Source organism: Loxodonta africana, chromosome 7 (assembly GCF_030014295.1).
Source record: "Loxodonta africana isolate mLoxAfr1 chromosome 7, mLoxAfr1.hap2, whole genome shotgun sequence".
NCBI classification, from domain to species: domain Eukaryota; kingdom Metazoa; phylum Chordata; class Mammalia; order Proboscidea; family Elephantidae; genus Loxodonta; species Loxodonta africana.
The window spans coordinates 49,483,904-49,496,044 of NC_087348.1; the positions used below are offsets into that span (position 1 = coordinate 49,483,904).

General features: G+C 46.9%; 1 protein-coding gene across 2 annotated transcripts in view; it reads left to right on the plus strand.

Annotated features, from left to right (window-relative positions):
- Positions 1-3,527: 3,527 nt before the first annotated feature.
- The window catches only part of CD59 (CD59 molecule (CD59 blood group)), a 51,090-nt gene continuing 42,476 nt past the window's right edge, over positions 3,528-12,141 (plus strand). For both annotated transcript variants that reach the window (XM_010592141.3, XM_010592139.3), the window contains exons 1-2: positions 3,528-3,593; positions 11,405-11,489. In XM_010592141.3, coding sequence (XP_010590443.1) covers positions 11,423-11,489 — 67 coding nt within the window. In that variant the 5' untranslated portion in view covers positions 3,528-3,593; positions 11,405-11,422. The remainder of the gene's footprint in view (positions 3,594-11,404; positions 11,490-12,141) is intronic.

Here is a 12,141-nt window from a genome sequence, read left to right on the forward strand (position 1 = left end):
CGTTCTTCCATGATTCCCCTGGGTGGGTTCATACCGACAACCTTTGTGTTAGTAGGTGAGCTCAAACTGAGCCACTCAGGGACGTTTAAGCAGCTTAGGGGTTATTTTTCTCTTGTGAAAAGTCAGAGATAACTAGTTCAGGGCTGATGTGGTGGCACGAAGATGTCATGAGCTTTCCAACTTCCTTCTTCCATCTCTGACAGCATAAGATTTTCATCTTAAATATCACTTCATGATTGCAAGATGGCTGCTGCAGTCATATTGTACTCTAGGAAGAATGGTGAGGAAAGGGCAAAATTAAGTGGAATGTAGAAAGTGAAACAGGGTATAGTGAGATATAAGACCGAAGTATAAACCAGCCAAATCTCCAGAAATCATGTGGAGGATAGGTGGGAAGCAAAACCGGAAGCAGGGAGACCTGGTATGAGAGAACTGTAAAGGTACAAGTAAGATGGGCTACAAGCAGGAATTGTTACCACAGACTGCGGATTGAAGCCGTCTGCCACAAAGCCAGTACTGAGACAGGAGGAGGTAAGCAGCAAGAGGGCTTTACTGAACACCATGTTCAAGAGACAGAGGGTTCCCCCAATTCTGTCTGCCCCAAAAGGGCTAACTGCAGGGTTTTATAGGGAGAGGGTCAGGGTTTAGAGATTTCCAGGAATTTTGATTCTTCTTGGAGGTGGACATAATGACGAAGTGACCTATTGTTGGCATCTAGCAGGTCTCTTACCGCCATCCTGGTTTCGGTCACAAGATGGATTCTGATTTTGCTCAGTTATCTCGGGTTCTGATGGTATTGCTCATTGTCTTGTCCCCTGGCTTAACCAACAAAAATCTCAATTACCTTGTTTTTCTACAAAGGAACAATCGTGAGACAGATTCCTGAGCAAGTAATTGACATTTTCAAAGACTAAAGATTTAATCACAGCTTATACAACTAAACAAAAAATACATATTCTCTTATTTTGGTACTGAAACACTAAAGAAAATGTATTTTCTCTACTTCAGAATTAGGCCAGTAGCAGTAAGGGTAAAATAAACAGTAAAGTAGGCAGGAGTTGGTGATTAAGAAAGAGTGGAAGAAATCAAAGTTGATTCCCAGGTTTCTGGATTTATCGGGGGGGAAAAAACTTAGAGGAAAAGCACTTGATCATTGGAGATGAGTTCAGGTTTGGACACACTGAGTTCAAGACTGTGGGACACATACATATGGAGATGTCCAGCAGCTAATAAGACGTAATATGATTTCCCAGAGAGTGGTCAGAACTGGAGATGAGTATTTGCAAATCATCTGCGCACATATATCTCAGACGTAAAACAGAGTGGATGCGTTAGTCTCCCAGGGAACTCGTGTAGCAATATGGTCCTCAATCCAACCCTGGGAACACCAGATTATGAGGGGTTAGAAGCCCTGGTAGGGCAGTAATTAAGAGTTTGGCTGCCAACTAAAAGGTAGGCAGTTCAAATCAATCAGCTGCTCCTTGGAAACACCATGGGGCAGTTCTAATCTGTCCTATAGGGTCACTATTAGTTGGAATGGATGCAAAGGCAATGAGTTAATGGAAGAGAATCTCCAGGAATTGGGAGCAGAACCAGGAGAGAGTGGCTTCTCTGAATCCAAGAGAGTTTCAAGGAGGGAGCAGTTAACATGATGCCTGTAAGGTAAGATGTTGTTGGTTATCATTGAGTTGATTCTCATTCACGGTGACCCCATGTGTAAGAGTAGATAGAACTCCATAGGGTTTTCTTGACTATAATCTTAACAGAAGCAGATTGCCAGGCCTTGTCTTCCAAAGTACCACTGGGTTGGTCTGAACCAACAGCTTTCAGGTTAGTAGTCAAGCTCTAACTGTTTGCACCACCTACGGATCTTGTCAGATAAGATAATGCATGTGAAAGAGCTTTGAAAACTATATGCAGAAATACTGTAACCCAAAAACCCACTGCCATGGAGTCAATTCTGGCTCATAGCGACCCTAGAGGACGGAGTAGAACTGCCCCATAGAGTTTCCAAGGAGAACCTGGCGGATTCGAACTGCCTACCTTTTGGTTGGCAGCCACAGCACTTAACCACTATGCCACCAGGGTTTCCATAGTAACTGTACTTCAAATATTAAGGCAAGTCCTTCTTTCCTGATGTAAAAGGCTCCCATTTGTAGGAAAACCAAGACATGGGCACTACCAAGTGACACTTGATTCCGCACATCACAAAGCCATCAGAAGATCTTGGTAGAAGGCATGTGTCCTTATCAATAATCATGATTTTCCCTGTGTTACTGGTCCTTCAGGTCTCGCTCAGTGGATAAAAGCGAAAGAAGAAAACTTTATGTGGTTGGCCAAACAAAGTAGCACACCGACACCTGCGTCACCAAGATGGCTCCTCGACGGACAGGCACAGGGTTTTATACGGCGAGGAAGCTCTTCTTCAGGGAGTATTCAGGGGCATGTTCAAGGGCGTGGTCCATCAGGATTGGTGGACTGCTTCTATGATGACGCTGACATCATTGGTCAGCGCAGTAGCACTTGGGGCCCTCACGGAGGGGAAATGGCTGCTTAGTTCCTCCCATCCGCCCTCCAGCGGCTGCCCACCTCACCTGCTTGAATTTTGTCTTATGCCTTCTTCCCCTCCCAACTTAGCCTAAGCAGCCCTGAGATGCAAGGCCTTCTTACTCTGGTCCTCAAAGACTATCTTATGTTCTCCAACTGAGATCAGTTTCTTGGAAAAAGATTTGTACTGTTGGCCTGTTGTTCCCCACTCTCACTCGTGATGCTGTTAAAGCTGGTTCTGCAGTGGATGGGACACTTTCCAAGCGACAAATTACATTTTCACATAAAAATAATGTTCTAAATAGTAATTCTGGTCTCTTTAAATCCAAGACAGATTTTTGTCTTGGTTCCAAATAAGTCACAAGGCGTGGAAGAGGGAGGATGGGGGACTGGTCCTTCTCTTCTGGGTGTGCCTGAAGGATACCCGGGGGCTGCCAGAGCTTGTGAGCAGGAGCCTCAGGGTGCCGCGGGCTGGATAACCCAACAGCCAGGCTGTTCAGAGCACAACCTACGTGCACACAAAAATGTTGAAAATTTTAAATATATGTTTTAGCATAGGAAGGAAAATCAGAAGACTTGGATTTCCTCACACTTTAGAATATCGTATTGTTTTTATTTTCGATAACAGATCGGAAAAGAACACCATAAACTTTCAGTTCCCTGGACTCTAAAGGCGTTAATTTAATTCTGGCTGGAGGTCTTTTTATGAACCCGAGCCGGGGACCTAAGTCACCTTCTGTCCAGTGACTACCCTGCTTCCTGACCAGGCCTGGTGGTTGCAGCCATCGCCTGGAAACCCTGGGCGCGCATGGTGGCGAGCTGGAGTCCGGAGCCTGGGCTGTGCCGCCGACCTTATTTGTGACCTTGGACCCACCTTCCCTGCGGCGCAAGGGCGTGGTCCCAGTCGAAGCGGGTGGGTGTGGTGGGAGGGGCAGAGCCGGCGGAGAAGCGGGGCGAGAGGCGGGGCGGGAGGCGGGGCGGGGAGCGAAGGCTTCAAACTCGGCCTGCCAGACGCCGCCACAGAGCGGAGCAGCGGCTCACGTGAGGTAAGGGTTCAAGGCTGGGGGTCGTGAGGCGACGGCGCCCGCGAGCGGCTGAAGCCAGAGCACCGAGACCCCCGTGCCTGGAAAGGGACGGAGCCCGGGAGGTCGAAGTGCCCACCCTGAACCAGGAGGCGGTGCCCCTCGCGCCTGCATCTGTCACTCCGCACGGGTCAGCGGGCCCGGCTTGCGGCATTCTTTGGGGGCTCCCGCCGGAAGCCTGGGGGCGGCCGGCCGTATGGCCCCCTCGGCCGCGCGGCCGTGCGCGGTGTCCCCGCGGCCTGCCGTTTCCTCAGCGGAGACCCCCAATAGGATGCGCTGGGCTCTCCAAAGAGCCAGGCCAAACGCCAGCGTTTTTGTTTATGACAAAGAAAAACACTCCGAATTCCACGGACCGTTCCTCCATTCCTTCGGGAACATTTTCCGCAAAAATTGACCGCTTGCCCTGTTCTTACTCTGAGGGGGGCTCCTGCAATTTAGAGAAAGTCACACCTTGAAAAAAGGAGATAAAAGCCAACGCCTATAGCGGTCATGGCTGTTCTTTACCCTCGCTTTAGTGTTAATTCCTTCCAGTGGATTCTAACTCTTGGCAACCCCATGTCTGCAGAGTAGGGTTTTCAATGGCTGTGACCTTTCGAAAACAGATTGCCAAGCCTGTCTTTCTCGGAGGAGCCTCTGGGCGGGTTCAAACTGCCAACCTTTCAGTTACTAGTCCAGCACTTAACGTTGGGACTTCCTTCTCTAGTCTAAGTCTAGCAGCGCACATTTTGAATTTTAAAAAGCAGGCGAAGCTAAGAATTTTCAAGTCTCTGTAAGTTGCGCCATGTTTTGTTTTCTTGGTCCAGCCTGATTCCAGAGCCTGACAACGACTGCTTTAAAAATGTTAACTAGTGATTTTTTTGTTGTTTTTTAATGATAGCCAGGCACTCCACAGACTCTGGAAATGTGCCCCCTAACGTATATTACATTTGTCTTCTCTCTAACAAATATGAATTAGTGGCCAGTGAAATGGCTTCTTCCCCTTTTACCCCAAACCCAGAAGTGAGACTACCTGGAGTCTGTGGCTCACCCTGAAAATATCTAGTCCTGTGACTTCTGAAACTTAGGTCTCCTCTCCGCCCTGCGATTCTGACATGATTGCTTTCCAGCTCAGGAGGTTTCCTGGAGTTTTCCTGTTGACAAGTATTTTCCTATTTTCCTTCAATTCTGAATGACTTGTTAAATGGCTACTGCTGTGAACCAGCTTGTTGTTTTAAAAATCACCTTCTTACTTGGTGGTGAATTTCCTGAGGAAGCCGAGGCCCCAATTGAGACATGGCTCTCATGCCCCTCAACTGCCATAATTCTACCTCATTCTTAAAGTCCACAAATTTTTACAAATTCGGGAGCATGGCCCACACTATATACATTATCCTGTGATGGTGGACATTTTTGAAAAGAAGGAGAGACCACAAACTCAGAAGAGATAACCCAAAGAGTACTTTGTATTCATTCTGAGAATTCCAATTCAGTGAAACACCTTTTTTTCCTACCACTTTGACCTTCGTTTTTTAGCTTAACCTATCTGTTGATGACCATGGCTCTGAAAAGCAGCTTGAATCAACACAATTTGAGTAAGCTACAGTGAGCTTGAAGAGAATTGCTGAACTCACATTTTCTCATCAGTTTCGTGTATTGCAGTGTAGTGGTCAAGGGCCTGGGCTTTGGCATCAGACCCAGGTTTAAAGGCTATGCTGTTTGCAAAGAGGCCTGGTGGTGCAGTGGTTAAGCATTGGGCTGCTAACCAAAAGGTTGGTGGTTTGAACCCACTAGTTGCTCCACAGGAGGAAGATGAGGCAGTTTGCTTCTGTAAAGATTACAGCCTTGGAAACCCTATGGACAGTTCTACTCTGACCTATACGGTCGCTATGAGTTGGAATCAACTCAACGGCCACGCGTTTGGTTTGGTTTTTTGGATGCTTTTGCTGGCTGAGTAGCCTTGAGCAAACTAGTTTATCAGTAGTATGCCTTACTTCATAGGATAGGTGTAAGAATTAAATGAGATAATGCATAGAAAGCGCTCATACTGGCACCTGATATGTGGCGAACAAACGGTGGCCCTTAATATTTTGGGTACTCTTGTGACCCCATGGCAGTTGTTCAGATTCGCCATTGGGGGCGATTTACTCCCAGTTGTCCAAGGAAGAAACACAGAGCCCAGAATGTTACTTGAGGGAGGGGTGCAGCATTTGTCAAAATGTGTTTCTACCCAGGTGACCAGCACACACTATTTCCAGAATTTGGCTGGAACCAGATAGGGAGTTGCCTTTGGACAGGCCAGATATGCACTGTGACTGGTCACTTCTGTATATGCAAAAGTAGAAGTTGGAAGCTTCTTGCTCAGCTTTGCTGTAAGAAAAAACACTCCATAAACCTGGGTGACTTGGAAGATAAAAACCCAGATAAAATTGGTTTTTGGGTGGGGAGAATGGAATTCAGGTTCATCTTTGACAGCTGCAGGTACAAGCTCTTGAAAAGGAAAGCTTTGAAAATTCTGGGCCGGCTCTTTCCTTTGAGAACCTCAGCCAAACTGCCACAAATGTAACTAAGCCCAGAGCTACTTGAACTTTTCTAAAGGAGAAGTGTTTCAACCTATGCCCCATGTACTTTTGAAATATGAAACCCTTGGTTTAATAAGGAAACCCTGGTGACCCGTAGTGCTTAAAACCTATGACTGCTAACAAAAGGTCGGCAATTTGAATCCACCAGGTACCCCTATGGGGCAATTCCACTCTGTCCTATAGGTTCACTGTGAGTCAGAATCGACTCAGTGGCAGTGGGTTTGGTTCAATGAAGATATTGCATGTATAATCCCAAAGTGCAGGATGATGAGAATGGGGTGAGAAGGTTTCCTTCCTGCATTGGTGGCTGAGGCTAGGAATTTGGGGCTCTGGAACACATTGCACAGAGGCCCTTTGTAGAGAAGCTACTGCACGTTGGTGAAGTTAGGAGCTCTGGGGCTGTAGTCTCTGACAGCAGGACCTCCAGGTGGCTGGAAGGGGCTCTTACCTTGTTAAGGTGGCTTTCTCTTTGTCTCCACCTGCTGATGGGAGTCCTGGAAGTAATTACTTCTCTGAGTCTCAACTTGCTTGGCTATAGCAGGCACTTATGTGTCCAAAGTGATAGGACACAAAAGCTTCAGGCTCCTGACATTCTGCCAGCACTGGGGTAAGCCACCTGTAAGTCACCAGCCCCTGGTGAATAGAAGCAAGGTAGCTCTGCAACTAACCTGTTGCCTTGGGACAGGCAGCTTCATCCCTCCAGGACCTCTATTCATTTGCTGTAAAATCAGGAGTCAGGTTTTATTTTTGAGGCCATTTCCAGTCTTAAAGTTTATCAGCCTCTAAGGCCACAGGCTCCCAGGAGCAGTAACTCTACCCATGGGCATCTCTGAATGTCATGGAAACACTGCCAATATAAAATCTCTTCTCTAGTGGCCTCAGCTTAACTAATTTCTTTCAAAAGCTGAAGTTACAAGAAATCTCCCCATCAGAGAGTTTTAACTATGGTTAAGAGGTCAGACCTGGGTTTCACTGCCGCCTCACCACTCAGTTACTAGATCTATGAGGTTGGTATTGCGGCAGAAACAAATTACCGCAAATTTAGCGGCTTACAATGACTTCAGACTGTTTCCAATAAATTAAATTCACCCTCAAAGGATGAAGACTTGTCACTGCATAGCTTCTTTGGAAGTTCTAAAAATCACTTGGAACAACAGTAGCATTGTTAGAATAGTCTGTAGGGATAAACTCGTTGGTATGTTTAAAAAGAGTTTGAGGAGTTGACTGACACCTTTCGGGTGGGTGTGTCTTGCATGCGAGTGCTTGGTTTGGATAGATAGGGAAAGTCATGCACTTTCGGTTCATGCACAACCATATCTACACTTAACTTATGGGCATCAAAAAACTGAGGGGGAGCTTCAAGCCATGAGTTGGGTGTTTTATTATTATTGTTTTAACTCTGAAACTTGGTCACCAGCCCAGTCACACCACTCCCGGCCTTGTACCTTAGCCCGAATCCATCCCGATTTCATCCCCTGCATGCTTTGGGGAAGAGCAAAGCTGACTCCATTAGGAGGGGATTGCTATAGCTGAACAGCATTACCCTACACCCCCCGAAAATGTGTGTCAACTTAGGTAGGCCATGATTCCCAGTATTGTATAATTGTCCACCATTTTGTGATCTGATGTGATTATTATGTATCGTAAATCCTAACCTTAATAAGTCAGGATTAGAGGTAGTTATGTTAATGAGGGAGGACTCGATCTATGGGATTAGGTTGTCTCTTGAGTCACTCTCTTTTGAGATATAACTAAGCGAGCAGAGAAGAGCAGGCTCTCATGCCACCAGGAAAAGAGCGCTGGGAGCACAGCACATCCTTTGGAGCTGGAATCCCTGCACTGAGAATCTTCTAGACCAGGGGAAGATTGATGACAAGGACCTTCCCCCAGAACTGACAGAAAGAGAAAGCCTTCCCCGGGAGCTGGTACCCTGTATTTGGACTTGTAGCCTACTGGACTGTGAGAGAATAAATTTCTGTTTGTTAAAGCCATCCACTTGTGGTATTTATGTTATAGCAGCACTGGATAACAAAATAAGGAACAGTTTTCTGTAGTAAGACACCTTGTTATAACGGGGTTATTAATGTCAAGGACCATTCCAAGGGAAGTCTTCTGGAGCTCGAAGCTCGTGCCTGATTCCTTTCTAGCATTATGAGTCAGGAGGGTCCTTCCCTCCTCCCATGGGGATACTTGAAGCAAGAGCTATTTTTAACTTTTAAGAAATGTCAGAAGCTTCTTTCCTCACAGTTTGGGAACCTCAGCTCAGTAGTTTCTTCTCCTTGCTCACTTGGGGCAGGCGGAAGTAGTTCTTCCTGTACCCGAGCCCCGTCTAACTTGAGTCTGTGAATCGTCTTTTCCACTCAGAAACCCCTGAGTGTGAGGAACCCAGGAGGCTGAGTGTGCTCTGGGTCCATGGGGGCCTGGATCACTGGGCTAAGGAAGAACAGCTGTGGTTGTTCCGCTTCTCTCATCTGGCTGCAGGCAGAGGGCATTGCAGGGTAGGCAGGGTGCCAGCAGGAGAGGTCTGGGGCCTCTTCCTGATCTTTTAGGGTACAGAGACCTCATGCCCCCATCTCTCAGGGTCAGGAAATAATAAGAAAGATTCCTGGAGAATCAGATACTCAGGCCAGGAGCAGTGGACATGCCTGTCTGATTTAGGGCAGGAAGTCTGTATGTGTGGTAGTGGTGATAAGGTAGGAAGGGGGTAACACCTACCGGTTATCCATGACCGACCCTGCCAACCACATATTGTTATTTGTTCAGTTGTCTTATTTCGCTTAATTCTCAGTGCTGAAAGAACACCTATTAGGCTGGGTTCTCCAGAGGAGCAAAACCAGTGCAAGGTATGTATATATATATATATATATATATCCATAAATCCATTGCCATTGAGTTGATTCTGACTCGTAGCGACCCTATAGGACAGAGTAGAACTGCCCCATAGAGTTTCCAGGGAGCGCCTGGTGAATTTGAATGGCCGAGCTTTTGGTTAGCAGCCATAGCCCTTAACCGCTATGCCACCATGTACATGTAGAGAGAGATTTAATTTAAGGAAATGGCCCGTGCAGTTGTGGAGGCTGGCAAGTCCCAAAGTCCATGAGTCAGGCGTTAGGCTGGAGGCTTCTCCTGGCTCATGTGGTTGCAGGGGCTGATGAACCCAAAATCGGCAGGTTGGATGGCAGACTGATGGCTCATGTCCCAAGAACCAGAGGTCGGACGATGACAAGCCTGATGTAGGATTCAGAGTGAGAGTGAGCCTTGTTGGAACATCTGGAGGCAGGCCACACCCCCAAGGAAACTCCCTTTTCAACTGATTGGCTGCTCATAGCAGGTCTCATTATGGAGGTGATTATATTACATTATGGAAGAGCAATCAGTCCAATGTCTGCCAAACTACTGAGAATCATAGTGTAGCCAAGTTGACACAAAACATTAACCATCACACATAAGCATATGACCCTCGTTATAGATGAGGAAGTTGAGACTGGGTTACTAAGGCAGAGCCAGGTCTCGTATCTAGGTATTTGCCACTCTGGGCCTGAACTCTTAACCACTGCTCTTTAGGCAGATCCTCACCAGGGTAGAGTTGCTGTAGGCAGCTAAGCCTGGGAAGGTCAGCATGGGGGATGGTGGCCAGTAGTTGGCTGAAGGTTTTGAAGAAGGCAGAGGAAGGTAGTGGGTACTCAACTTGAAAAGAAGGGCCAACCCCAGTTTGATTTCCTTCCTGGTTTCCCACACATCAGAAAGTGTTCAGTCCCCACAACTACCACAGCCTCCACCAGACTGAGTCCAGTACAGCTAGCTGGTGCCTGGCTACCACCAGTGACTGCTGTGACAGGGATCAAAATAGTGGGTCCCAGACAGAGCTGGAGAAAAATGTAGAACAAAATTCTAACTCAAAAAAAGCCTGAACTTACTGTTCTGACAGAGACTGGAGGAACCCTGAGAGGATGGCCCCATGAATACCCTTTTCACTCAGTACTGAAGTCACTCCTGAGGTTCATCCTTCAGCCAAAGGTCAGACAGACCCATAAAACAAAATGAGACTGGATGGGCATAGCAGCCCGGGGGCAGGAGGGGACAGGAGACCTGGTAGCAGGGAGCCTGCAGTTGGGGCCAGGAGAGAGTGTTGATGTGTTGTGGAGTTGGCAGCCAGTGTCCCAAAATAATATGTGTACTAATTGTTTAATGAGAAATTAATTTTCTCAGTAGTTCTTTATCTAAAGTACAAAAAAAAGTGTCCTGTCCCTCTCACCTGGACATGATTCAGTGTTGTTTTCTTTGGACAGTGCCAGACTTTGCCTTTTCTACTTCTCAGTGGCTGTCATGAGCCAATTCCTGAGCAATAGATGACCCTTAAAGATGTGAGAAATGATGAGTTCATAGTCACAAGGCACTCTGCACTCCTAACCTAGAGGAGTGTCGGTGGCTCGCCCCCCGTGAGAGCCCACTGAGAGGCTTAAGTCCTCGCCCATGGGGCTCAGTAGAATAGAATGTCAAGCACTCTGACTAAGAGGAGCTGTTGCCTCCTTATTCCAGGATGGCTTCAGGGAAGAGTATGCCCTGCAAAGAGAAGGGAAGTAGGAGTGGGACTCCTTAGATCTGAGAGACTTAGATCTGCTACTAAGGTTTGGACTCAGGCAAGTTAAAAAGCTCCCCTGCCTTGGCCTCATCTGGTGAAAGAAGAGTTTGAGGTCTGTCAATACTTTCCTCTTCTCACCTGATGCTTATTGCTACAGATCTAGGCATTAATGGGGACTAGCTCTCAAGGTTACCCCAGAAACCCTCTTTACATCCCCAAAACAAACAAGGAGGTGTCCCTATTACAGAGTCACCACTTTGGCCTGATGCTCTTACTGTCATGGCCTGGAGAAGTGCCCTTACTGGGCACTGGCTCAGCTAGCAGCCTGGGTTGGGCCCTAACTGGGGCAGGGTCCAGGTATTCCTGACTCCTTGACCAGTGTACTTTGACTTCCCCATACCTGGTACCTCTCACCAAGACTGGTAGGGTTTTCTTCAGTAAGCTGAGATCTTGGGGCAGAAGAAAGGTTCAAGTGCTGTCCCACCTGAGAGCTTGGTTCAAAATACCCTACCATGGTAGATTTCCTGTGCTTTTATAGTCTGCTAGCTCCTTTGCCATCCCATTTTCTGAAGCCCCCTGGGCATTTAAATTCTGAGTTTGTTGTTCATGACAATCCCTGTGTCTTTTCCTTGTAGGTTCTGTAGACAGTCACAATGGGAAGCAAAGGAGGATTTGTCCTGCTCTGGCCCCTACTCATCCTGGCTGTCCTCTGCCATTCAGGTGAGTGGTCTGAAGCCCTGGGACATGAATCTGGACAAGCCAGCATGCCTCAGCTATCACCTTCCTTTTTTCTTAGGCCTCGGAAAGGCTGAGCTGATACAACTGACTTAGGTTTCAGCTCCAGTTCATTTTTCAGGCCTGGCTTGGGTTCTTTTGCTTTCCAGTGTTACAGGTCCTGGGTTGTTATGGATTGAATTGTGTCTCCCAAAAATATGTATTGTAAATCCTAACTTCTATGCCTGTGGTTATAATCCCATTTGGGAATGGGTTGCCGTTGTTAGGTTAATGAAGCAGGATTAGTGTAGGGTGTATTTTGAGTCAGTCTCTTTTGAGATATAAAAGAGATTAAACAAGTGAGCAGAGATGGGGGAAGAGATGTCAAGCCATATGAAGATCACCCAGGAGCAGAGCTAAAAGAGACAAGGACCTTCCTCCAGAGCCAACAAAGAAAGAAGGCTTTTCCCTAGAGCTGGCACCCTGAATTCAGACTTCTAGCCTCCTAAACTGTGAGAAAATAAATTTGTTTGTTAGAGCCACCTATTTGTGATATCTGTGTTATAGTAGCACTAAATAACTAAGACAGCCCTTGGAAGCCTCAGCCCTAGGCAACCACTAATTCTGTTTCTATACAAGTACCAGTTGCCATCAAGTC